At 43.2% G+C, this 27,475-nt stretch overlaps 4 protein-coding genes across 12 annotated transcripts in view; 2 read left to right on the plus strand and 2 right to left on the minus strand.

Annotated features, from left to right (window-relative positions):
* The first annotated feature begins 358 nt into the window (after positions 1-358).
* On the plus strand, positions 359-3,719 carry LOC138126181 (peroxisomal acyl-coenzyme A oxidase 3). 4 transcript variants are annotated; one of them, XM_069041884.1, is made up of 10 exons: positions 359-901; positions 967-1,222; positions 1,267-1,572; positions 1,621-1,940; positions 2,031-2,310; positions 2,363-2,606; positions 2,661-2,894; positions 2,950-3,101; positions 3,153-3,440; positions 3,504-3,719. In XM_069041884.1, exons 2-10 carry the CDS (start codon positions 1,070-1,072, stop codon positions 3,612-3,614), a joined length of 2,088 nt encoding a protein of 695 aa, XP_068897985.1. In that variant the 5' UTR covers positions 359-901; positions 967-1,069; the 3' UTR covers positions 3,615-3,719. The 4 variants fall into 4 exon arrangements, with proteins under 4 accessions (XP_068897985.1, XP_068897984.1, XP_068897983.1 ...); XM_069041883.1 differs by having other exon boundaries at positions 1,078-1,222; XM_069041882.1 differs by having other exon boundaries at positions 886-901; positions 1,066-1,222.
* Positions 3,638-4,926, minus strand: LOC138126194 (glyoxalase domain-containing protein 4). Its single transcript, XM_069041916.1, has 3 exons — positions 4,690-4,926; positions 4,273-4,529; positions 3,638-4,221 (listed from the first exon to the last, which is right to left on the minus strand). Exons 1-3 carry the CDS (start codon positions 4,833-4,835, stop codon positions 3,779-3,781), a joined length of 846 nt encoding a protein of 281 aa, XP_068898017.1. The 5' UTR covers positions 4,836-4,926; the 3' UTR covers positions 3,638-3,778.
* Positions 4,927-5,429: 503 nt separating this feature from the next.
* LOC138126191 (polymerase delta-interacting protein 3-like) lies at positions 5,430-7,501 on the plus strand. Of its 3 annotated transcripts, none has more exons than XM_069041909.1 (5): positions 5,430-5,602; positions 5,659-6,288; positions 6,344-6,593; positions 6,645-6,859; positions 7,278-7,501. In XM_069041909.1, the coding sequence occupies exons 1-5, from the start codon at positions 5,583-5,585 to the stop codon at positions 7,372-7,374; spliced, it is 1,212 nt and encodes a 403-aa protein (XP_068898010.1). In that variant the 5' UTR covers positions 5,430-5,582; the 3' UTR covers positions 7,375-7,501. The 3 variants fall into 3 exon arrangements, with proteins under 3 accessions (XP_068898010.1, XP_068898009.1, XP_068898011.1); XM_069041908.1 differs by having other exon boundaries at positions 5,433-5,602; positions 6,335-6,593; XM_069041910.1 differs by lacking the exon at positions 7,278-7,501 and adding an exon at positions 7,037-7,126 and having other exon boundaries at positions 5,433-5,602; positions 6,335-6,593.
* Positions 7,497-27,475, minus strand: part of Cen (cerebellar degeneration-related protein 2-like) — a 37,393-nt gene continuing 17,414 nt past the window's right edge. For 2 of the 4 annotated variants that reach the window (XM_069041880.1, XM_069041881.1), the window contains exons 2-6: positions 11,074-11,186; positions 10,641-11,012; positions 10,289-10,584; positions 10,094-10,232; positions 7,497-8,997 (exon numbers count right to left, since the gene is read on the minus strand). In XM_069041880.1, the coding sequence (XP_068897981.1) occupies positions 7,870-8,997; positions 10,094-10,232; positions 10,289-10,584; positions 10,641-11,012; positions 11,074-11,186 (2,048 nt within the window). In that variant the 3' untranslated portion in view covers positions 7,497-7,869. Of the gene's footprint in view, positions 8,998-10,093; positions 10,233-10,288; positions 10,585-10,640; positions 11,013-11,073; positions 11,187-14,430; positions 14,824-16,596; positions 17,118-27,475 lie in introns of those variants that run through there. The other 2 variants (XM_069041877.1, XM_069041878.1) reach the window with 2 other exon arrangements.

The following is a 27,475-nucleotide window of genomic DNA, read 5'->3' on the forward strand; positions in this document are numbered from 1 at the left end:
GATGAGACAAGATTCTGGCAAATGTAATAAAAATGCCGTTGCGCGTTTATGCAGACTATACACATTTTTCCAAAAACTCGTTTTTTCACAATTTCATTTGACCAAGTGAATTTGACATTTATGACAAAATTTACGAAACTCCACAGTTAACTTATAGTTGTATTTTCTTGTAGTGGAAATAATACGCAGTACCGTAAAACGCAATAAAACAGTTTTCATAATGACCATTGAAGATGCTCCTATGATCCACCAACTAACATGAACATTGAACATGACGTCATTCCACTGGTTTCACGGTTCACGAGCAAAAGTAGTACGACTTGCAGTATTTTGGTACAAAAAAACACCTATACTTGCGAGCGTAGCATCAGTACCAGTACAATAAAAAGCACCTAATGTTTTACGTTTTTTAAATCAAAGTAAAAGTGCTTTGTACGTTTTTTCGACACAATTCAATGTCAGTGTTAAATTTCTTGCGTGGTAATCGTTTTCGGTGTGGCTTTTTTTATCATTTCACTTTCATTTGCTCTTCATTGGCGCTTCGACCACGGGCCGAAATGAGGTGAACTTTAAATTTTTAAATTCGCAATTTCAGCCAATGCAAATGTGTTGGTGGTTTACGGCTTAAAATATTTCCGCGTGTTTTTATTACAGCCTGTATTTGGAAGATTCAAATTTCAATTGTTAATGAAAAATTAAAAATACGAAATTAGGATGCAACACCCAAAATATACAGACGCAAAGTATGCATATAGAAAAAATGTATTTATATTCATTACCAGAATCTAATACAGTACAGATTTCTACATTATCACCTGAGGATACTTCATTGTATGATTTCATGGTGTGATCTGCTTAAAGTTCAACCGGTTCAACCGGTTCGACATGACAAAAACAAAATGTGAGTAATTGACTAATTGTAATGTTAAAGTCCACGAAACTTTGACATTTATTTTTTAATTTAAGCAAAGTCCATGACGCGGCTAAATTTTATATACACATATGAACAGTATTGCTGTTATCAGTGCCCTCGCGATAAGCCACTCTTAAATAATAGACAACAAGGTTTATGTTCAGAAATACTCCGAGGTTTTACGGCAGCATGTCCCGCTTGATCGAAGATTTCGCTCCTGGACCTTTGGACTTTTACAGAAAGAAGGCGTCATTTGACTGGAAAAAACTAAAAACATACCTATTCACGGAAGAAATCATCAAATATGAAGTAAGTGTTGATTATATTTACAACCGCATTCTAATTTCGCGTAGAATGACCTTCACGAAATTCTCAAAACCCACCCTGAGTACCAAAAGAATCTACTCTCGCAATCGTTCGATGAGGAAAGGCGCACCGCCGCCAGACAGGCTCTCGCGTTTCACGACATAGACCTGGTGTCCCTACCAAGAATTTTGGAAAACATCAAAAGGCCCGCGATGATTTCCAGGACCATGATGCAGTTCAGTCCATCTTCACAAGTAAAACACTCTGTAGGGCAACAACTATTTACGAGCACTATCAGGGGTCACGGTACCAACAGACACGAGATTTATCTGGAACAATCTGAAGAAAAAGAGGTGTGTTCTTTGTGTAGATAAAAAAGCGTACTAATTAGAAAACCGTAGATTTTTGGCTGCTTTTGCCTCACCGAGATCGGACACGGGACCAACACGAAGGGTATGAGGACGACGGCAACTTACGACAAAGAGAAACAGCAGTTTGTTCTGCACACTCCGGATTTTGAAGCGGCGAAATGTTGGGCTGGGGGTCTGGGGCAGATGGCGACCCATGCGGTTGTGTTTGCCCAGCTGTACGTCGATGGGGTGAATCGCGGTTTGCACACATTCGTAGTCCCGATCAGGAATCCTAAGACTCTCTTGCCCTATCCCGGGATAATCGTAGGAGACATGGGCGAGAAAATCGGGCTCAATGGAATCGACAATGGGTATTTTTTTCTTTTTTTTTTAACCCCTAATTAGGTTTAGATAAGGTGGTAGCAATCCATACCATAGTGTGTCATTTCCGATCTTTTCAGTTTTGTGATTTTCGACAAGTACCACATCCCTCGCGAAAATCTTCTGAATAAGAACGCTGACGTAACCCCTGACGGCAGATATACGACTCCGTTCAAGAACTCCAAAGACAGACACGGTGCAGCTCTGGGGGGTCTCTCCATAGGACGCGTTAACATTACCGGTATTTGCGAGTATTACGCCACTAAAGCCCTCACAATAGCCATCAGATATGCGGCGGTGAGAAAACAGTTCGGTCCCGAAGGACAGCAGGAAGTCTCCATTTTAGAATACCAGTCACACGTGAGAGCCTAATTTGACGTTTCAAACAAAAAAGAAACGTTGGTGTTTGCAGCAACACCGACTTCTACCCTATCTGGCCGGAGTTTATGTTTTACAAGCTGCCAGTAGTTTTCTAATGGAAACCATACTCCAGTTCACGATTGACTCGGTAATGGGCAAAAGTAAAGAGTCTCAGGCGGAGTTGGGTATGGAGCTTCACGTCGTTTCGTCTGCTTCCAAGCCTGTGGCGGGGTGGTTCAGCAAGGAGGCGATCCAGGAGTGCAGAGAGGCGTGCGGAGGACACGGTTATCTCCGAGGTGAATTGCAATCACGATAAGATTTTGTTTATTTGATCGGTTGATCGGTCTCAGCTGCCGGAATTGGCGATATCAGGAACGACAACGACGCCAATTGCACTTACGAGGGTGAAAACCACGTCTTGATTCAACAGACTGCCAACTGGTTGATCAAGTTGTGGCCGGAGATCGAGAGGGGCGAAAGGATTTCGACGCCCATGAAGTCGGCAGATTTCTTATCGAACGGTTTACAAATCTTAAAATCCCGCTTTACGGCTAGCAACGTCGAACAAATCTGTCAACCTCAAAGTACAGTTCGCAAACAAAATATCAACAAAAAGTGATGTCATAACTTTGTTTTTAGATATCATCGACGCTTATCAGTGGCTCGTTTGTTATCTCTTGAAACAAACTAAAAACAAGTTGGACACTCTAGTAAAAAAAGATGGAGAGTTTTGGGCCAAAAACAACACACAAGTGTATTACGCCAAGAGTCTCGGTATCGCTTTCATACAGGTGATTATCTGCGATATCTCGAAATTAGGTGTGGCACTGTGACGATTGTAGCACTTTTTCTTGCAACGCGCCCTGATCGTGGTCCAAGAAGCTGACGACGTCAACAACAGAAACGTCCTCTTGAGGTTGTTTTCGTTGTACGGTCTGTGGAGTCTGGAGAAATTTTTGTCGACTTTGTATGAAGGGGGTTACGCTCAAGGTCCTCAAGCGACTCATCTGATCCACGAGGGAATTTTGAAATTATGCAGCGACATCAAAGACGACGCTGTCGCCTTGATTGACGTCATTGCTCCTCCCGATTTTATTTTGAACTCGGTTTTGGGGGCTTCAGATGGGGAAGTGAGTCAAACCAGCGACTACGTCTCTCGTTTCGACTCAAAATCATGTTCAAATGCTTTTCAGGTTTACAAACATTTGCAGTCGGCCATGTTTCGCTCTCCCTACGCTATGAGTCGGCCGTCTTGGTGGCAGGATATCGTCAATTGGAAAGCCAATGTTCAAAACAAATTGTAAGGGGCGTTTAAGACTGAACTATATTTTTGGTGATTGGTTTTTATTGTTATTTGTTTTATGTATTTTATTACATTTTTAATAAAGAATAGTTGAATAAACAATAAATACTTTTTTGGAAAACACTTGTTTCGTCCCTTTTTGTTTCTAAAGTGTAAAATGATTCATTAGGACCGGTCCTTCTCGATGTACCTGTTCAACAGTTTGTCCGCCTCTGGATCGACCTGCGACAACTCGGTGAATCCCTCTTCGTCGACGAAACAAATTTCGTGTCCGTCGGGGTCCGCTAGGATTATCACCCTGACTGTAGCCTTTCCTGGAGTATCCAGCGATATGAGGGGCTTTAAAATAGTCTGCTTGTGATGTTCAATTTTTTTGGCGATTTTTGGCTGCTCCTCGAAGGGACAAGCGAAAGCTATGCGTCCGTATGCTGCGGCGCGCTGCACTGGTCCTTCTATGTTTTCAAGCTCCAACTTAGCTTCGCGCTCCTTAAAACCTAACAACACTGTTTTATCGGTCCTGTCGAATATCGTCAGTTCCAAAAGGCCGTTCCAGTAATTGATTGACTTTAACAAATTTGAACAGGACAAAGTGACCTTTTCGACGGGATCTACAATCGCATATTAATAAAAATTATTTTTGGGTATGTGCATCGAATTACCACGGTCGGTGGGTTGAGGGGCGTCGATTATGTGGAATTTGTAGCCACCTGGAGCTTCCAGAACGTTTCCTGGCAGGATGGGCCATTTTTTTGCTTTCGCTCGCTTCAAGACTTCGCTGCTTCGAATTGTGATTCCACGGAAGTCATTTCCGAGTTCGTACGATTTTATACCATAGTTGTACGTCAATTCTACTACAAAATGGTTGGATTCTGGGCCGTAGCCCATCATGGTTTTACTCCATCGGTTCGCATACGGTCTAAAGAAATTAACTCAATTACATACTAAATTTTACGCGGTTTGCAATCATCAGACTAGACAAAACATGCATTAATGTGACAATAAAAGAATAAAACGATATTACGTGAATTGCAAAGTTTTTTATCTATGACTCAACTCTGGTAATTGGTGGAACTTACCCATTGCAAGCTGCTTCACATCCGTCGGCAAACTCTTCGTGTCTCAACACTTTCATTCCCAAAATTTCCCGATAAAATAGAGCCGTTTGTTTCCGATCTGGGATTTTAAATACATAATGTAGGATTCTGCCAGTGATGAAAGTCATAATTTCAGATATTAACGATGCAGTGACTCGTAAAATACTATTTGATAACACCTTGATAACTTACTAAACTTGTGACACCAACCGTTCGCGATTAAATCAATCCTGACGGCTGCCGACGGTGCCTGTCGGTTTCAGGAGGTTTCAAGGTTAGGAAAGTTGACAACAATCGAGGTTACATGTTTCGTCAAAACCTTTGAATTTATTTATGATTATTTTCTAAACATATCTCTTATTTGCATCGTTGTTTACAAAATATGTTTAACAACTTGCACGATTACATTTTTTCGATATTTTAAAATTGCCAAGGTGCATTTGGTTGCATACATGTCAAGGGGAAAAACATAGCTTCAGCTTCCTAGATCCATTTTTTGTATTTATGTAAATGGCCGATCTAGTATTCGAATGACCCGCCGTTGTGAAGGACCTAACAAAACAAAAATAAGTTGATTTATAAAATCGGTAATTTTTTGTAATAAATATAAAACAATACTAAAAATAATTTTGTATTTATTATTGTTCTTTTTGATCTACTGCTTTATTGAATATAATAGTATTGTTGATAGGCAAAACGCAGGGCAACTTGTATTCCGGTCGCCGGATTGGTTTCTTCCTGTCATCTGTCATAAAGCGAAGAAGGAGCGAGGAGTTCCAACAGTCGAATTGTTTAGTTGTCGTTCGTAATCGAGTGGTTATTTTTAAAAGAGTGGTCAGTGAAGAATCATATCTAGATCTACCGACGTACAAGCCATGGCTAAGCGCCCAATACGGTAAGTTATTCAACAACCACATCTAGAACGCGTGTTTAACCCGTCCCAAATTTCAGCATCAAACAGAATGTCGCAATCAAGAAGAAATTACAAACCAGTGGAAACGTTAACGGTATCAAGAAACGCATTTTTACAAAGCCCCAAATTCAAGACGCTCGCCAGAAGCTAATTCAGAAAAAACGCAGCACTGTGAAAGACGCCAGAGACGTTTTAGCCAAAATCGCTAAAGGACAAGACGCCCGCAACAAATTAAATAAACTGAGACAGAAAAGAGGCGGAATTGTCACGGCTAACGGAAATATCAAAGTGATCGGACAGAACATTCTCCAGAAAACAGACCGTGATGGTAAAATCAGTTTGGTGACAAACAAGAGCAAATCTACAACAGGAATGAACGCGGCAATACAGAAAGAGCTCGGTTTGGTCACGTCGCCGAAAAAGACCGTGGTGAGAAGGGCTCTGGCCACATCCAGGGTCCCCCAGACTATCAGACAGACAGTCTTGAATGATATCGATTCAGCAGCTTACAGTCAAATATTGGCCAGAAACTATGATCCTGGGTTGTATAAGTGGTCCAAACCGGGACTACGTACCACGGCGTCACAACTGATCGGCTCCTTAGAGATGAGATCCAGGACGGCGAAAGGAGACGTCTTCCAAGGATGGCAGAATTTTCCAGTGAACAAGTAATACTAACATAACTGATTTGAACAAGTTTGTAAAATTATGCAGACCCCTTAGGTTGCCCCACGGTTACGTAGATTTGGACGCCGTCGACGACGAAGAAATGCCGTTGGCCCCCATCAAACAGACCATATCGTTACAAGGTTCGTCGAGAATATCCAATATTCACTCGCGTCTCGATAGTAGCCCCATCGAACAAGAAACTCACGGCATTTTCGGACAACCCAAGACCAAGGTGATGGTGCCGGCGGGGCATAGAATAGTCGTGTCGAATCTGCAACCGACAGTCACACAGGATGACGTCAAAGTCAGTTTGACTATTTGCGCTAATAGGAATACTAATTCGTTTGGTTGGCAGGAATTATTTGAGGACATCGGCCAATTGCTGGCAGCTAGGTTGGTACGTCCAGGGGTCGCCGAAGTCATCTACAAAAACCTGAAAGATGCGCAGAAAGCTGTGGACACGTACCACAACAGACAGTTGGATGGACAACCAATGAAGTGTCTTTTGGTTAACAAAAGACCCTTGAATAATCCTACCGCGCCGCCACTGAACAAGATGGATACTCAGGGGTGAGTTCTAGTTCTGACTTGTTTCACTGTATTAAACGTAATTGTCGAAAGCCGCGATTTTTCCAAAAAATGAAGTAAAAACCGTAATTCTTAGCAAGCGGGAACGAATCGATGCACGAAAACACTCATCGGTAAAGGTGTAGGTGGCGCCACTAACACACACTTTGCTTGTTTTAGGTTCTTTGGACGTAATGTAGTCAAAAAACCCAGTATTACATTATTTGTTAATTGAATTTATTAGCAATAAAGTTAAATATCTTGAATGAATTTTCATTTTTTTTAATTTTTTTTCTAGATTACTGTAAATTAGATTTTATTTAAGTTTATGCAAGGTAAATATTAAAACTTGTTTAAAAATATTTCTTTGTTTGAGAAAGAAACTTGGAAATTGTGAATTGAGAGTTGTTTTCTGTTGCAGATTACTAAATACCGTGGAAGTTTCGGGTTCCACCAATTCAAATAAATTAGTACCAGATCTATCAACAATTCATAAAGTATTGTTTCAGAGGAAATAGATTTGTAACTAAATTTTGATTATGTAAATGCTTTTATATTGATCGTTTTAATTTAACTAATTGTCTCATTTAAGTGTTTTTTCCTTTCATTTTTCGTATAAGTGGGAAATAAAGTCGAGTAATAGAATTGATGGTTTTATTTGAAATATAGTAATATAATCACAAATGTATACGTTCCTTTCCTATTTTATGAGTAAAAATGCTATCGCCTAAATCCGAAACCTATAAATAAAGTTGGAATCGTAATTCCGTTATTAAATTAGGTGCTATTAAATACAGCTTTGTGATTATATATGTATAATTTTAAAAATTTTTATTATTGGCACAAAAAGTTTGCTTGGAGGCAAACGACGTAAAATACTGGAGTAGACACACGAAATTAAAAATACAATACTTAATCATTAAAAAAATGAATAAAAAAAAACATGAACGAATCTTATTTACAGGTAGGAGAATGAAAATAAAACAAAAAAATAACAATATACATAAACGGGATTATTTCCTTCTTTGCCTGGCGACTTGTTTCTTATTGTCCGCCTTCCTCACCACTTCCGCGTACGACAAGTCGAGCTTCTTCAGTTTGTGCAACTCTTGCGAGGCGAGACTCGGTCTGTATTCGAACTTGCCGCTGCCCTGACTAGGAGTAGGCGACGCCAAGTTCCTGTTGGACGACCAGAACTGGACCGTGTTGCCGTTCCAGGCTGCGTCAGCCTCTGGACAATTCTTAAAATCGCGCCGCCTCCTTCCGGACGTAGGCCGATTCGAATAGTTGATCTTGGGGCTTCCGATGATGTGAGTGACCGGCGAGTCGGACCGCTCCGCGAACTTGTTCTTGCGCCTGGACGACGATCTCTTCCGCACCTCCACCGACACGTACTCCAACGGCTGACGCACCAGAGGCTTCAGGACCCGTTCGGGCTTCGCCTCCTGTACCTCGGCTTCCGGAATCGGCTGGTTCTGGGCCTGGATGATGTTCTCGATGATGGTGGTGGGCTCGGCTTGGGACAGCGACAATTCGGACATCGTCGACGAGACGATGCTCTGCGAGTCGTCGTCCAGTTCGGTGATCTGCGACACTTCTTCGGTTACAATCGTGGAAGGTGTCACTTCTTCAGGCTTCGACGGGACTTCAGTTTTCACCGTGGTGTTCTTCAGCACAGTGAAGATTTCTTTGAAGAGCTCTTGGTACTCGGGTTGGTTTTTGAATCGGCTCGAGATGGGACTGGCGTCGTCGTAGATGGTGAATCTATCGTCGCCGTCGGCTATGGTGCACAGGAAGGACCCCTGTCGTTCGTCTGTTTGAGTAGACTTGTTGCTGGTCTCGTCGGAGAAACCAGAACTGCTCGTTTCGGCTTCAGAGAAGTCTGTTGGTGTGTGCGAAAAAGTCATCCTGGCTTTGGGATGCGGCTTGAGGCTGTCACCGTGACCGCTCTCTTCGTCTGTATCCTTTGTGTTGACGAAGTCGCTCGACATCTGCAGCTCTTCTTGCAGCGAGACGCAATTGTTACGTTTAGGATTGCGCATCGGCTGGCGGTGGACTTCGAGAAGTGCTTCGTATTTCTCCACCAAATCTTTGTACAGGTTCCCCGTCTCTTTGGTAGGCGGCGAGGTTCTCGGGTGTTCCTAAAAGCATAAAAAAACAAAATATCGCTTGAACGGGACACCAGTTGATTGAAATCGCAAACCGGGAGAGGAAAATTCAGGGACTGTATTTGCGTGTTTAAAAAAAAAAACTCAGACACAACAAACATAAAATTTATTTTATCAAAAAACAATAAGTGTACAGTGACTAACGCACATTAAGCTAAGTTAAGTACATGCGAAGCCGACAACGTTCATTATAGTCCAATTTTATTGAATATAAATTGCAATGGCACCGAAATAATCAAACTGAGAACAAGTTATCGATAATACTGTTTTTGTACGGCCAAAATTACGTAAAGTAATTTCAAATTACGTCGAGTATCGTTAATCTCCAAACCATACATTTTTAATAGCTGTTCCAGTTTATTCCAAGACTATAATGAACCGATAAAATACAGAAAGGATCATCTCCAGTTAAATATTTACAAAAGAAATTATTGCTCATTTCGGAGAAAAATCCAATTAAAATTTGGTTTATAGAAATGACAGCTAAACGTCATTTGTTTCAGCGGGAATTTTGACATTTGTGCTCCGAATTAAACAATAATTTAAAAAAATACAGTGAGTGTGATTGTGTCGACTGTTCTTCAATAAATTAAAAAAAACTCTCATCGAGAGCGCTATCACCGATTGACTTTGACGTTTGTAACGTTTAATCGCATTAAAAAAGAAAACTGCATTCTCTACATACCTTCAGTGTAACTTATTGTGTTTGAGACAATAGTGTATAAGGATAAAGGGAATTTTGATAGGCTTGCAGAGGAAGGGGATCAAATAAAAGTCTCTAATATAGACGCAAAAATCAATTAGTATGGATAAAATGCTTGCAGTAGGCGAAATCCATACAACGGACATCTCCCTATGGAGCATATCCTTGAGTTCGTTTTCGCCCTGTGAAACAAACACAGCAACTAAAACATGCACCATTCATAAACTGAAGGAAAAGAAAACGTAGAGTATTCATAAGTTGCTTTATTCAAGAATTATAAACACTCAATAACAAAACCATCACCGACTAGAAAAAGCATTGCGACAGAGAGAGAAAGCCGAGGGCCCTAACTATTTCGGGTCTCACCTGCACATCCAGAGAGAAGGACGATCGATGTGGCGGCGGTGTGATCAGATTGTCCAGGATACTAGAGTCGTCCTCTTCTGCTACGTCGTCGCTGCTCCTATCCACATTCCGCAAGCATCTACTACACATCTGCCCTTTCCTAAACTCACTCGATAGATAAGTACATCGCAACTTTAAGTCTCCTCCGACACTCACCTCACTTCTTCAAGGGTGCTGAGCTCGTCGTACATGCTTTTCATGTCGTCGTCTCTGTGATGGAGCTGTATCACTTGGTTTTCCAAAGCTTGATTCTGCTGGATCATCGTGGCCAGTTGCTCTTCGAGTTCGGTAATCCTCCTGTGGTCCCTGCTGGTCTGGGTCTTGCACTCTCTGAGTTGAGCGAGAAGTTGCGATATCTGTTCCATGCTACCTTCGCCGCCGTTGTTCTCCTTGTCTTCGTCGATGCTGGGAGGTTCAGTCTTGATCGGGGTCGAGTTTCTAACACACTGTGCCTGAAATTATCCCAATTAAACCCTCGTCCCGGTTTTTTCCCCGCGCGAAAACGTACGTTTTGTATCGTGCGTGTGATGTTGGATTCAGGACTGGTAAGTTTGCTGTCGTCAACGTATTTGTCGACGTGCCTCAAGGTGACGACGGCCGGGGGTGTGCTGACGGGTTCGGCGGGTCTTTGGGCCCTCTTCTTGAGCACGTCCACTTGCAGTCTTAAATCGTCGATCGTGGTTTGGAGGTCTTCGCATCGCGCCTCCAACCCCTCGATGTTTGTCGTTAACGTTTTTATGTGCTTCTTTCCGGCCGAATTTTCCAGGACTAACCGGTGGTTGGCCCTCTCCAGATCTTGAATGCTCACCTCCAGCTGTTCGTAGATTCGCAACCTGGAGTCGCTGACTTCGCGGAGGGCCACTGTCTGTTTCGTGAGGTACTGCACCAACCCAAAATAATTACAACCGAACTCAAAACGTGTCCTATTTTTATCACTTTACCTCGATTTCTTGTGCTTGGTCTTCGATGACATTCTGGTGTTGTTTGAGGGCAATTTCTAATTCCTTGTTCCTTTCTAAAAGTGTCTTCCCTAGTTCGGCCGCCAGTTGCAGGTCTGCAAAACAAACGGAATCGAATGAAAGTCGAGTGAAGAGAGCGCACTTTTATTTTTGACTATTCTTTCGGATGCGAATCGTTAAAAACTCGCTCCAGTTTTTTTATGAATCGACACCAGTAACACGATCTAGACGTTGCGGCTTAAGAAAGCTCGCCGATGGGAAACTGAATACCGTCGATGGAAGCTGAGTTCGATGATTTCAGAACAAAAATCATTGTCGGCGAAAAGACAATGCTAAATACCCACTAACCCTAATAAATTGTTTGTTTACGGCACGCGATGCCGCAATTGAAAGGACGAACATCCAACACTTTTATTTATTTACAATAAACATTAGAACTGACAATATAAACGAAAGGAAAGGAGTAATTATTGTTTTGAAATCGCTCGAGAGGATGTAAGTCGATTGCTTTTTATTCTAATTGAATCCAAGAGAATTGTTATTATTTGACCGAGGAAAAAACCAGCCGAAAATTGGTCAACACTCTAGGAAAAGAAGTCGGACAAGTAGTGCACACTTATTTGAGCGCCATTTAACCGACTACTTTTTATTACAGAATTTGTTGCATAAGAAGACGCATTCATTAATCCACCTGAATTGCGCAAGTATCGACTGTGATTTTTTAGAAAAAGGTTTGCAAATCAATAACACTGTGCTGATGAGTATGGAGCGTTATACTCCAGTTCTTGCAGTTTGCTTCCGATACTTTTTCGTCCCCGACATGACAAAATTGTAGTGTTTAAATTACAAAGGTATTTTTATTTCCGCTGAGAAAACTATTACAAACGGTCAAAACAGTGTTCTTTATCTGACACGAAAGTTTGGGAATGCTCGCCTTGAAATCGTTAATCTCCCATGTCGACATTAAATCTAAACGACATTTTCAAATTATATGATTTTTTTCTTAACAGGTGTTAGAACGTTGCCATTAATTAAGTATACACATCTGTTACGTAGTTCCAATAACTTCTGATATAAATTAGTTTTTGGGCAAATCACAACTTGTCTGCTTTCTAGAAATCAACTCCATCACTAACGACCTTGGCTCGTAACAAAAAATGAGGAGAACGCTATTTTTAACAAATTCTATTTCCTTCTTTTTTGCAAGTGCTTAATTACTGTAACAAAATTAAATAACCACGACCTGATTCAGTTTTTCCACCGTTAAAAACCGTACGAAGTGCGGGAAACACTCCGACTTTTCCCCGGTTGCCATTTTCTGATGTAAATCTGCACCAGTTAATGACACATCTCGCGTCCCACAAATTTCTATTGATTCTTTTAATTTTTTCTCTTCACTTGTCGACTCATTAGGGCGTTTCAATAACTCGGTGAAAGTTCGAAATAATTTACATTTTTCATGCCGAATCTCCCATTTCTTTTATTGTAACATCTTCATCGACCTGTCTAGCTTCCATTGTTGTTTATTGTTGAAAAAAAAAACGAGAAAAAAAATGACATAACAATGTCTTCTCTTGGCCTCCGTACCAGTTCTCACGATTATTGCCACAGCGCAGAAAATTCCTATTATCTAGACCGTAATCTTTTTATTCTTCGTCTTTTAAACATGTACTTTCTTCAAAGATCCACCCGATTAACAATCCGAAAGTGGTAGTTTTTTCTGCGTGACATTGAACCAACCAATTCAACCACAACGCCTTCATATTCTAATTACTCGCAACAATTTTAATGAAGAGGGATTTCATTACTTCTTTAACGCACCGCAAGTTTGTGTCGAACAAAAATCAAGACGGATCCGTTCGATCGACAGACGTCGAAAAACGCCTCCAAGAATGCAAAAAGTGCGGAACACCGGATGAATCATCGTGCAAGAGCGCCGATGAAGTTCGTAACGAGATCGAAGGCCGTGCAGACAGAATCTTTCAATTGGAAATTGTCACTGGCACCGCTCTAGTGGTGAAGTATTTCCCAATTCCTCAGTGTACAGTTCCAAGGTCCAGTTTGTTTATCGTGGTTTATCCGTGGAGTCATTCATAATAGTAGTTTATTTAACGAGTTCATGTGTAGGTAAATTGGGCTTTTTTTGGCATGAGTGGGCCAGTTTAAAACGCGAGTGAAACGAGTGCCAAAAAGGCCCAATTTACACACGAACGAGTTGAATACAACGTTTTTTTGTTCGACGAGCCCCTTAAAGCCTCCAAATCGGTTAAAGTCTTTAAAATTAGCTTGAGCTTGACGTTTCGTTTTGACAAGTTGTGACATTTATCAAAATCCGTTCACACAGGGGAAAATTCTCAAATTCTGACAGTGTCGAACAAAAAATAAATTTCTGTAAGAATAAAAGGTCAGGATTGACAAGTGACAATTATGAAAAAATTCAATTGTTCTTGGAGAAATAAATCATCGATCGATATTTTACATATTACTGATCGGAAAACGCAATAAAATTGTTCAATTCTTGAGATTTTGCCAAACATTTTTAACGACTGTGGCACAACATATGCAGTTGCCAACAAGGACGAGATTTTTTACATTTGAAAATAGTTACATATGTACTCTCGTGTCCAAAATAAATTACTCCCTAGAATTCGAACTTTTAGGGAAATAACGTTTTTCATGTTGTGTGTAACTAGAATTTTTAAAAGTAATTTTGAATGCCTAAGGTTGGTTACTTTGAATTGATATTTTTAACGACCCTGGCACAACATACGCAGTTGCCGACCAGGACGAGATTTTTTTACATTTGAAAATATGTAATGCAAAATGACAAATGGAGTGGGGTACGTTCAGGAATCAAACGAGTCGGGGGTGAATAATTTTCGATTTTAATAATTTTCGCTCAAACTTTCGATTTAAATTAATCAATTCATGCATAATACATTTCTCGTCATTTAAAATTTTTAATACGCTTTTAACACCGTTTCCTTTCAAAATTATGAAGATGAATGTAACTATAAACGAATGAAATTATAAAATCAACCGCCAGTTTAAAACCAGTAAACAAGTAAATTAATGATTAAGTGGAGGTAGCCAATTTGTACAGGTTCATTGTCCAAGGACTCGATGATAATCAATAACGGACAATAATAGAAGTGAAGTGGGAGAAAAGTCCGCCAGTGTGGAAGATAAAAAAGTGGAAAATTCGCGAACGTACCCTCGCCGAATTGAACATTTTATGTAACGGCCTCAGAAATAGCCCGACTCGATTATTAAACGAATCCGAGTTTATGTAAGTTTGAAAGGTGTTTCGCAAGTCGAAACTTGGATTATTTCCCTAACCTTGCGTCCCTTGGAGACACTCCAGTTCGATGGAATAATCCCAACAGTCCAGCGAGTTGAGAGGTTGGATCGAGTCGTGCTCGTCCCCCATCATTCCAAATGCGACAAAAATCAACCGAAAACTGATAATAATTCACCAAAAAAGTAAAAGCACTAACATCGTTCGACCATCGCGTCTACTATTCCGAGAAATCACCTTCTTTTCGCCGCAACGCTGGTCGCAAGACTGACTCGCAATGGACTTTGTTTATAGGTAGTAGGTAAGGTAAATTGGGGGAAGGTAACTAAGTTCAACACACTACTAGTATACCAGATCTCGGTTATTTTTCATTATCAATGCACTCGCTGGTCTCGCGTTACGACTCGTGTTCCTTAATTGGCCGACCGCAATTATCGAAAGTCGTCAGTCATTATCAGCTCCCGAGTTTTGACAGTTTGATAACATCCTTATCGTCGCGATTGCGGCGGCACATAAATCATCAGGGCCCCCTGCATCAATGGACTTTCTAATTTTGACAGAATGCGAAACGATCATTAGAATGGCACGTGTGCTCCCTTTTTTTTGAAGCAGTCCGGCGGGGGCGTGAGAATCGAACAGATCTGCGATCAACTAACAGTATTCCGTTTTTCTATAATCCACCGTTGAACAAGGAAAAAAATTCTAGCCGTGTCGGCTCCATTGAAACTGAAGGTTCAAGGTTTTTTATATAATTTCCTGTGAGAAGATCTGATGTGTTATTAAAAAAAAATGTCAATTCATATGAAGCGTGTGGGAAAGGAAACTCGAAAAAAAAGACAACTATCTACGGTGATCCGTTTTTAATGCAAATTCGAGATGAAAATACGTCGAAACCCAAACAATGAAAAGTATTCAAATGGAGCAATAAAAATGAAATGATTTTCGTTGGAGGGAGATTATTTTTTAATAACGAAATCGCACACTCTACTTGATAAGTGGGTCCTCTCTAATGCACAACGTCGGGTGGCTAATTAAAATTATTCTAAATCGATCGATTAATTCGTTTAAAAAACGCTTTCTTCGAGTTTCGCCGATTAAGGCAGGTCCGAGAGGCGACCCTCGTTGACTCCACCATAAACTTACATAAACGCCGACGAAACCGTGAGGAAGTGCAATTGAAGAGGAGCCTCGCCGATAATACCGACTTTATGGCTATTTTTTTTCGAGTGAAAGTTGGACGTAAACTATGCAAATCGAAGAAGTGTAATTGGTTGTAAATATTAGTCTCATTGTTGTATTAACGTTGCTATAAGTTAACTGTCGCGCTATCAATTAGAAATGAAATAGTGATATTATATGCGAAAAGAAGGCGGTAAAATGCCGAGTAATAGATTTTAAACGTTGAATAACGCAATTAATTATACTCAATCATAATTGAAAGTTGACGATGGAAACATCGTTTTAATTGGACAACAAAACTAATTGTCACAGCTTTAGGCGCCCAACTTGATGACGCTGCCAAAGAGATGTTCCAAACGTCAACATTTTTAGCATCGTTTGTATTTTAACAAAACGGAAAAGAACTTGATAGTCGTCTCGATGCAAACTAAATTTTAAGAAGGGAAATTGCAACCCGCGGAGTTTCCCAGCATGGGCTAAATTTTGAAACTGTTAAAAATGCATATCATAAAAGGTCAAACGTTCTAGACGTGTGAGAATCTCAACGAAAACAACTATAAAAATGCCATTAAATTAATGAACAGATGCAATTCTTTCTGTGGGAACCGCCAGTTTATATTTTCACTAAAATTAATTGTAACAAAATACAAGACAAACAATTCAAGTGGTCGTAACCGTGCATTTTTGACATTCCGTCAATGTCAAAATCTTTCCAGAAATGCCACTTGAATAAAGCGCGGTTTCTTTTATATCGTGCGACAATTATGAACTTTAAATGGGTCATTCATGCCTCACACCAATTTGCAAAAATTCGTATCGTGTTTAATGCCACAACCCATTAACTCTAATTGAACAATTATAATGAAGAGGAAGAAGACTCCGTGTGCAGTCCGCTGACGGACGCCATAAAAATGTTCTCAATCTCAAAATTTAAAGAGCAGATCGTGAAGGCGGTTCGTTACATTGTTATTTGAGCGAGTCACGAAAACGATAAGAAAGTGAATATATTTCGTTTAAATAATACCTACTTGTGGCCGATTCTCGACTTCTGAAGCAAACTGCTCGGAAAAAAAAGACAATTGTGTCACGTGTCCGCTTAACATGTTCATTATCGAAATAAAAGCGGCCAACGAAAGCAAATTGTGAATAAATCATGACCCGACTTTAACCGCACTTGATATACTGTCTCTAATAAGCAGTTGAAACGCCAAAATCCACCGTAATAACGCCGACTTTCTAAAACGAAAAAACGAAATGGTAATAATCGGGCCCGTGCACTTTTTACTAGAACAGAAGTTGCAGCAATTAGTCTCAAAAGCAAATGTTCACAAGTCCTGGTGACTCTAGACGCCACCGCGTTCCGTTCAAGTCGGCAAAAAACCCCGATCCGAATTGAAATCTCTTCTCGCCGGTTTAACGAACGCTAATGCAAATTTTTACGATGCTCGAGCAATTCTTAAAAGATCCTGTCTTCGCTCTAACCTACTATTCACAGTTGGAATTAGCCGAGTCGAACAAGTTGCGACCTTAATACCGCGAAGAGTTGGCCGAAAACCATCCCCTCTTCGCGGGCGATTGGTCGCGCGCCCGGTGCTCGGAGGGGACGATACAGGAAGAGCCGCTGTCAGATGTCAACGCGCGAGAGTCACCCCGCGGAGATGCACCGCACCGTCCTTGACTGCGCCGGTCCGGGTCAACGCGTCGACAAAAAAGGCGGAAAAGCCGCCGCGACCGTCCTTAATGCCCCGGAATGCGGTGGTGCGCGTCGACAATTTCGACCGTGACATTACGCCCACGAACAGGCCCGGACTGGGACCTGAAACCGGCCCGGGCATTTTATAGACAATCGGCCCTCTGAATCTCCACAAGAAAGCAACAAAATAACTACAAAAAATGTAAATTTTGTAAACCCTGTCCACTCATAGATTGCTTGACATAAATGTTACTAAAAATGTTCACTCTACGCTACAACAAATAGATCCGGGGCGAAATTTTAAAAAATGGAAAGAGCAAGTTTACACGTGATGTTTTATTATTATTCTGCATGTTTGCACTTAGGAAAGACGAAAGACGAAAGAAAACTTCAGTACAGTAGGAGTAATATATGTATTACGTTTTATTAATACAGGGTATTTCACGAGTAATAATGTGCCCGACGGAATAAAAAATGCAACCCACAATACATTTTCGAATTTCCGAAAAAGCTGGCTAATGAAATTAAAATATCCAGCTTTTTTCGGAAATGGCTAAACACAAGCAAGAGATTATTTAATATGTACTCCTATTTCATGCATGAACAAAAATTACCTCTGTATCATTTTCGATGTTTGTATGTAATTAGATTTTTGAGGCAGCAACTCACTTCACAAATTTAAAAAAATAAACAAAAAATCGCAACGGAACAGATCAAAACAGCAACACGGTCAAAACTAATAACTTTTAAAACCAGAGAATCGCGAAACAAAGCTCTAAAGATGAAAAATCGCAAATCTAAATGCTTAAACCACTTTGACAGAACTGACAATTTCAAATTTGAAATGTCATATAATTTATTTTTCGCGTGGGTTTCATAACAACCAATGAGAATCAATGGCGCGAATACTTCAAGATATTACCAACACAATCTATGATACTTTCTTAATATTTTTAATGTTATGGTTTGGGGATCTTGTTATCTAAGGATATTTAAAAAAATGCATTCTATCAGTGGACGTAGTCTATCATATTTACTGTCATTTTTAATAATTCAAGTTAGTTAGTCAATGACTTCTGAAGAAGTTCACTGCTTTCAGCTACTTTATCAATAATTTCGTCGCAATCTAAATTCATCAGCAGATCCTTTTCTACCGCCATTAACATGAAAGAATTTAAGTATGTAATCGGAAGATAAGGTGCTCCTCATGCGATTTTTTATATTTTTTAGGGTAGAAAAGGATTTTTCACAAGCAACTTGACTCAATGATAACGTAAGCAGAAATTTGAATGCTAGTCCAATTAAAGTGTAGGCATTGGTCAACAGGTTGAATCTATGCAAAATTTTGAAGCAGCAAACTGTGCAAACATTTCTTCTTCTTGGTTTTCTAAAGACATTTCGTCATTACCTTCAGTATTATTTCTTTCTATTAAGATTTTATAATGTTCTAACTCAGTAGTTTTAAGTTTATCCCAATGCAATGCTAAATTTTTCAATTCAGTCCGCAAATTTTCACCTGTAGCTGTTTTATCAAATTTTAACAAGTGTCTACTTAACTCATCCAGTTCACCAGATTGAAGTTTATTATTGCGTATGTCAGGGCACCTTGTTCCTCACTATAGGTCAGCCACTTGCGTTTGGACCCATCTTTGCGATATATGGCACTAATGTCTTGCTTTGGATGATATTTAAAAAAAAAATCGAGTTGTCCTTTTTTAGGATGCTTAAAATAATCAAACGAGACATCTAAATCTAAATGGCTGTCATCTTGTTCAGTTTGTTGCTCGCTTGCAGAAGGATGAGGAGGATCAAGGGCAGGGGTATGCGCATGGTGTGTGTTCACATTCTCTTGTTCAATTTCAATATGATCATGTAACTGTTGCCCAGTACATGACAGTTCTTGATATTGAGACAAAGTGTTAATATTAATTACTTCAGTTACCACCTCCGCCACTGCATCAGATGTAGATGTAGACGAAGACGACGAACATTTGAAAACACTTGTCAACTTGACACATTTTTGACCACTGGCGTCCAAAAGTTTTTGTTTCTTTAATCTGATTTTCTCTGCCCCCCCTTTGCGCTTTTTTTTTGTTGTTCATTATTCAACTCACTAGTCACTAGATACAAGTCCCTTAAATAAAAAAAGTATTTATGTATTCATGGTGTGTGTTGTGAACTATATTAATTTATTCAAAAGAAAATAATGCTTTGACAAACATACTAGTAGATAAATGTAGGATAAGGTACTCAATTAATACTTACTCAGTACTCACTCACTTAGTTGTTGCGCGCACACGGAACGATGTCTTTTTAAAGTTTATAATATAACACTATTTTTTTTGTGTCTACACTATAGCAAAACAAAAAACGAAGAAAGCTTCTAGAACGTACCGGCGAGGCGGCTCAAAACTAAAAAGACTAAAAGATCCCTCACGCCGCCACCAACGCGGAAATATTCGCACCGCTAAAGAATTCGTATCATATTGTTTACATGATAACAAATCTGCACGTTCGACTGGCAGGAATTTTTATGCTTTCCGTAATTTGAGTCGATTACCTGACTTGGAAATATCCGCGGAAATTCCTTTCTTCCTTATTTTTTTTAAATATTTTCTTTAAATAGCAAAAAAAAACAATGGCCGAGAGATCGAGTCAGACCGGCGGCCGGCCCACCGGGCATCCGGCCCATCGGGCATTCGCCCGATCTGCCCTATGGCCAGTCCGGGCCTGCCCACGAACCGCAACCAGAACTGCAGGACCGCACCGAACGGGACCCGAACGTGGACGCACACACCTCGCCCCTGGACGATTGCACGAGTGCAGTTATCGCAGATGCACCGGGCGCGACGATGCGTGGCGGGGAATTTCGAGTCGTGATCCGAGCAAATATGTAAAAGCGCGACGTTAACCGGAAGCTGGTGGCTCACAAACGAACCTCGTAATCCAATTTCTTCTAATTTTATTTATTATTATCCTTCTTCTTCTTCTTCTTTCGACTAGGACTAGGTCTTGTTTGTCTAGCCTATTCGGTTGATGATAATATCCACCGATCTTTCCATCTTTTGGGTGGACAGGTCTTCTTGTGTTTTTGCATATTCTTGCTAATCTATTTTCTCTCTATGTGTTCGTTCTATGCTTTTTTTTGAAGCGAAAACTTCTTTAGGCGCGCCACATACATTTTATTCCAGGGCAGTGAATTAGTTTCATGCGACACGGTAAAATACAAGCGAAAATCGTTCGCAGCACGACACGGCAAGCTAAAATCAAGGGAGTCGAGTTTTTTAGCGGAGCGAGCGAAAAACAATCAACTGTGCCTCACTTGTCAATTTTAAATTTTCATTGTACGTTGTGTTATGACCTGACCGACCTCAGAGCAGAGCTGCAGGAGTAACTGTATACAGGATATTTCACGAGTGATAATGAGCCTGAGGTAATTTAAAATGCAACCCACATTATATTTCCGAAAAAAGCTGGCTACTGTCATTAAAATGCCCGGCTTTTTTTGAAAATGTATTGTGAAATATCGTGAAATACCTTGTATAGTTTTATATAATATAAACGATAAAGACACGACAAATATTGTAAGTTTACAGATGAATGTACATAGGATTTAATACGTAATTCTCAATTATATGGCTTCAACAATTCATCTATTCGAAAAATTTGTGTAGCAAATGTGAAGAGGAAAATGGAAAATACAGGGTATTGGTATTGCTATGAAAACTTGTATCGTGTTCAATATCATCGTCACGAAAATAAAACTTAAACATCCAAACCTAACCTCACAAATTTTTTCTACCTCTAAAAGCGGACGTATTTGCAGTTTCTATTGAAAAATACAGATTTTAGATGTTTATTTAAAAACAGCATTGGATTTTTAAATAACATTAATTATTTATGCCTTGCTCCTTATTCCTCCAAGTCATCCATAATGATATACTGTTACCACCGGAACTGTTTGTGTACAAACTCTAACCAATCTCGGTTCCGGTGACAAGTGCGATGTCCACTTGTATCGAAGTGACTCCAATAAGAATCGAAGTCGCAGGCGGGCGACCTGGTTGCCGCGTTCGGGATGTCGGCGCTCCGACAAGGGGGTGCACTGTCGCAGATGTTTCGGGTCGGAAATCAAACAAAAAAGCGGGTAGTCAAGTTTAACCAAGACTGACTGATTTTCGGCCGGCGCTGCATATTTACGAATAAGTTGGACCCAATCGTGACAACAGAGCGAGCGGGGGGGGGGTTCTTTAGAAAAAACACCCGAACGGTCAAAGACCACCCAAACGGTCCACACATGTGACACACTCCCACCTCCCGGAGGCCCAACTTCCGGAATGGTCAGCGCCGGCTTCAGCTGTCACATTTATTATAAACCAGAATTACATTGAGGGTAAATGAAATACGAATATAAAAACTAAAGATAAGAACCAAAACATATGAAAATAATGCAAAAATGAATAAAAAACGAAACTAAAATAAAACAAAACACATTCAACGCAGAGCCCGCTCTTGTTCTTGGGCGTCTTCGGACTCTGTATCCCCTGGTAGGTCCGAGACGCTGTGATCGGCCTCTGACTCCGACCTGTTGGCCATCAGGATCGGTTCCGGCTGCGGACGATAGCTTCGGGGCATCGGCTGGCGGGATTGCCTGGTTCGTCGACGCACGAACTGTCGGCGTCGATGTTTGTGCAACTCCTGCTGCTCAGGAAAAGGTTGGTCTGGCAGGACTCGTCCCACAGTGGTGGGTTCCTGGGCTCCCTCTTCGTTCCCGGCTTCGTCGGGCTCTCGCGGCGTGTCATCGTCGGGGGTTGTTTGTCCAGGAGCGAGTCGAAGGTGGTTGATGTGTTCCCGTATTGCGTAGGCCCCGCGCTCGACCCAGTAACAATTCCCATGAGCGTCGGCGATGACCCTCACGGGGCCCACCCATTTAGGTTCGAGCCCGCGCCTCGTATGGTGCCGAACGAGCACCAGGTCCCCTGGTTGAAGCTGTGTGATGGACGGGCCTGGTTGTACGTATCGCTCCTGGTATCGTCGTTGTTGGTTACGGGCCCGTTGGTGGCGCTCGCTAGTCGGCTCCTGGACGGGACCGTCGTCCCATTCCCATTCGCCGGGGCCACGAAGATCAAAGCCCAGGAGCAGGTGACTGGGCGTCTGACCGGTGGCGGCATTACGGCGCCGTCGGAGATTGAAAAGTCCTTTTACAAGCCGGCGATCCCAGGGTTGATTGGGGAACATCTGGCGAGCTATGCGGAGGATCTTTTTGATCTCCTGGTTCCGCCTCTCCGTCGGGTTGGACCGGGGGTGATAGTTGGCGGTCGGCCAGTGTTTCACCTGCCAGCGGTGACAGGCCCGTCTGAAAACGCCGCTCCTGAACTGGCTGCCGTTGTCGGTTATGACGGCCCTCGGATACCCCCACCTGCTGAACACTTCCTTCTCGAGGATGGTGGTCGTCACACGGGCGGTCGCCGCTTTAACCGGGAAAGCCTCGACCCATCTGGAAAATAAATCTGTTACGACCAGCAGGTAGCGGTTGCCATCCGGGGTAGCTTCATATGGGCCCATGTAATCCAGTGCGATCGTCTGCCAGGGCTGCTGGGGGTTGTGACTTCGAAGTGGGGCCGCCGCCTGTGGGGGGCCCCTTTTTGTTGTGGCGCAGATAAGACAATCCCGGACGTGCGCCCTCACGTCTCGCTGCGCCGTGGGCCAGGCGTAAAATTTGCTCAGGGACCGGTAGGTCTCTTCTTGTCCGGGATGTCCCGCCTCCGGAGAGTCGTGGAACTCGTGGAGGACCCGTGGTCTGGCAGCCTCCGGCACCCACAAGAGCTTCTTTTGGCCGTCCCTCTTGAAAAGGTGCTCGCCCTCGACGAAGTATACTTCCGCAAAAAACCTCTCACCTCGTTCTCGGGCCCCTTCTCGACGGACTCGCGCGAGCCGTTGTAGAGTCTCGGGGAAGTCGGGGTCGGCCAGCTGGGCGGCCTTTACTTCGTCGACGAGCGTCGGGACGTCGATGGTGTTGATGACCTCGGTCGGGAGTCGGCACGTCCTCGGGGCCAACATTCGCTCGTCGTCTTCTGCTTCCCCGTGGACGGCGTCTTCGTCGGGTTGCCGCGACAGCAGGTCGGGGAGCTCGTTCTGTTTTCCGGGGCAGTGTTCCACCGTGAAACTGAACTCCTGGAGGAGGAGTGCCCAGCGGGTGAGTTTTGCGCTGGACTCCTTGGCGGTGTTCAACCACAGCAGCGCCTTATTATCTGTTCTTAGGGAGAAATGTCCTTCTTCCAGGTAGGGCCGGTATTTTTTGACGGCCCATACGATAGCGAGACATTCTTGCTCGTTTATATGATACCGACGTTGTGCCTCGTTCAAACGGGCACTGGCGTAGGAGATGATGCGGCGAGTACCCTGGTGGTCCTGGAACAATACGGCAGCGATTCCTACGCCACTAGCGTCGGTCTGCAGGATGAAGTCGAGCTCCTGGTTCGGGCGATGCAGCACGAGAGGCTTATTCATGGCCGTTTTTAACTGGTGGAACGCCTCCTGAATCGCTGGGGTCCACTTGAATGGTTTTCCCTTGTGGAGGAGGTCGGTCAGCGGTGCTGCGGTTTCGGCAAATCGCGGCACGTACTCCCGGACCCAGTTGGCAAGTCCTAAAAAGCTCTGAAGCTGCTTCTTAGTTCGCGGGGTCGGTGCGTCTTGGATCTGCTGCAGGTGCCTCTCCTGGGGTCGGTTGCACTCACTGCCGATTACGTGACCCAGATACGGCAGCTCCTGGACTCCGAACCGGCATTTTGCAATCGCGCAACGTAGACCGTACTCCCGGAGACGCTCGAACACTTGACGAAGATGCGCGACGTGTTCTTCGTGTGACCTGGAGTAAATGATGATGTCGTCCAGGTATACATGGACGCACCTGCCCAACAGGCCAGTAAGCACCCGCGCCATGAGCTTTTGGAAGGTCGCTGGGGCATTCTTTAGGCCGAACGGCATGACGCGGTATTGATACGTGGCGCCGTCGGGAGTCGCGAACGCGGTCAGTCTTTTCGACGCCTGATCCATTGGGATCTGCCAGTAACCGGACTTGAGGTCGAGCGACGAATATACCGTAGCGGTCCCGAAATCGCGTAGCACCTCCTGGATCCGCGGCAGGGGCGCTGCCTCGTCCTTTGTTAACAAATTTAAACGTCTGTAGTCCGTGCAAAATCGCACCGTCCCGTCCTTCTTTTTTACCAGCACCACCGGCGAACAATAATCACTGTCCGATCGCTCGATCACCCCAGTCGCCAACATTTCACCCACGCATTCGTAGAGAGCACGCTTTTTGTCCTCTGACAGGTGGTAGGGTCGAATGCGGAACGGTTCGTCCTTAATTAGTCTAATAACGTGGGTCACGACGCGCACTGTCGCGGTGGCACCTTGTTCGTTCAATACACTCGCGAACTCATGTACAATGTCTCGGAACTCGCGAGCACATGAGGGCGGAAACCCGTGGCTGGGTATTACAGTCTCTGGCACGTCGGTATTGGCGCTAAATGGTCGTTCCCGGTTCCAGTAGGTGGTGTGACGGCCGGTAACTCCATGTTGGACGCACCCCAGGGTGAAGTCCATGGTGGCCCTGGAGTCTCGCAGCCACTGAAGTCCGAGGATGACGTCGTCACGGAGCTCGTCCACGACCAAGAAGGTGACATCCTCATAGGTTTGATCTCCGACGTGCAGGCTGGAGTTGAGGGAGCCGGAAGCCTCGATGGTCGCTCTTTGACTGGCTAGGTCCAAGGTTTGTTTAGACAATCTGCCGGGCTGAAAAAGACGACCAGAGACAAAATTCGACGTCGCCCCAGAGTCCAAGATAGCGTTGAACGTCCGCTGGCCAATGCGGACCTGGATTCTGGGAAGAGCGCTAATTGTTTGACTCAGTTGGTTGGCTCGGACCGCGACGGGGATTTGCCGTCGGTCCTGCGCCAGTTTTCCGGCTTCCTGGTGGGTCGTATATATGGGAGAACCTCCTTGGCGGCGCGCTTGAGGTCCACAACCCGCTGCGGGCACTGGCCAGCCAAGGTCGGACGAGCTTGATGTGGCATCTGGTTGATTAACTCCTTGACCAACCTGGCTTCTGGTGCGTCCGGAAACAGCCGACGGTACAAGGCGGTCTTCCTTGCGAAGAAGACTTCCACCGGCTCTTCCCATCCGAGAGTACCCCTTTTGAACTCCTCATAGAGTTCCGCGAAGTTGGCCTCTGCGCCGAACTCCTCCAAGAGGCGCCCCTCCAAGTCCGAGATGGTCCTGTCTCGGGTAAGAAAAAAGAGATTCGCTTTAGCGGCTCGACCCCTCAGCTGCCTGTGGGCCAGTCGGGCCTTGACGCGTTCTGGCAACGAGGCGTTCTGGGGCGCGGCGAAAAATTCTCTGATCTCCGCGATGAACATCTCTGGGTCCTCGTCGGGGTCGCCGCTGAACGTCGGCAGGTACTCCTCACCTCGGAGCACGACTGTGGGGATGACACTTGTTACCGACGCTGTATCGGTCTGCATGGCCTCGCTGCAGGAGGATGGACCCGCCAGGATGTTGTCTGCGGTGACCTCGGCGGTGACGGCCAGCTGTTGCACTGGGGCTGGACTTGCTGCTCTCTCTGTGATGGGCAGTGGTTGCTGGACCACGACTTCGTCCTCTACGGTGGTCGATGGCATCATGCGGGAGCGGGCTCGTGTTGTCACTCCGATTATGGGCATCGGCTTGAAAGGGGGTCTTCGACACCTTGTCGAAAGAGAGCCCCACGTTGGGCGCCAATTTGTTACCACCGGAACTGTTTGTGTACAAACTCTAACCAATCTCGGTTCCGGTGACAAGTGCGATGTCCACTTGTATCGAAGTGACTCCAATAAGAATCGAAGTCGCAGGCGGGCGACCTGGTTGCCGCGTTCGGGATGTCGGCGCTCCGACAAGGGGGTGCACTGTCGCAGATGTTTCGGGTCGGAAATCAAACAAAAAAGCGGGTAGTCAAGTTTAACCAAGACTGACTGATTTTCGGCCGGCGCTGCATATTTACGAATAAGTTGGACCCAATCGTGACAACAGAGCGAGCGGGGGGGGGGTTCTTTAGAAAAAACACCCGAACGGTCAAAGACCACCCAAACGGTCCACACATGTGACAATACATATATACATATTTTTTATAGAATAGGTATGTACTATTCCGGCCACGGAATCTTGGCCAACATTTTTTAGACATTTCTAAAAAAATTTGTGTAAACCAAGCATTAGTGTCATTAATAAATGACAATTATTAAAAATCACTTTGAAGTTTTTCTTGTGACATCAAAAAAGCAGGGAAATTGCATTATCGAGTCAAAAATTGGGTTATATTCAATAAGGCCAGTTCACACCTATTTGTCAGTTAAATGTCATTTGTGGCCAAGATTCCGTGTCCGGAATAGTACATAGGTATTACTTAAAATCAGTAACGAACATCATAGAAGTTTTCACTTCTGTCGGGCGGTCTTAAGCACGCACTCTTTTTTTCCTTTGTCTAGTCCACTTGACGACATCCTGTGTGTCATGGTCCATGCATTGTTATTGTCCAGCTTCCACAAACACTCAGTTGAGATCGATTGATTTTAAAATTCCTATTATGTATTTCTTTTGAATTTCATATCCCTTCTTATTACTGTTACTATTATTAATTAAGACCAGAAGGTACTGTTAGACGACGCCCGCGAGAAAATTGGATATCGGTGATTCCGATCTAGAGTAAAAATCGGCTTAATCGTGCGCAGTTCTTGTTCCGAAACTGGAACAATAAATCACCGAGTTTAAGTGAAAAATCCTAATTATATGCGCGTTCGTTTCCTGTTCGATAGCTTTGTAATTATTCTCACTAATTGGAAGCGGAGCCGTTTTCAACGAGATCAAGTATGTATTACATCTATCTGGGTATTATAAAGTACAAGAGCAGCGGCACGCATCAGGTGCCGAGATGTGTGCATTTTATTTGCGTTCCTGTTCAATGGTTCGCCTTTAATTTTGTTCAAATAGGCGGAAATGATTCAGCCGAACAATGGCCTTGCATATCCTGAGGAAATCGCAAGGAAAAATCATTCGTTACGCAATTCTCTTGCCCAGATGTACCGTTATCGGGAACGATATTCCCATTCGATCTTATAATAAATAAGATTTATGCTAATCTAATGGTGGACAACGGGTCATTATGCAATTATGGCATTTTT

The sequence above is a fragment of the Tenebrio molitor genome, chromosome 3 (genome assembly GCF_963966145.1).
Source record: "Tenebrio molitor chromosome 3, icTenMoli1.1, whole genome shotgun sequence".
NCBI classification, from domain to species: domain Eukaryota; kingdom Metazoa; phylum Arthropoda; class Insecta; order Coleoptera; family Tenebrionidae; genus Tenebrio; species Tenebrio molitor.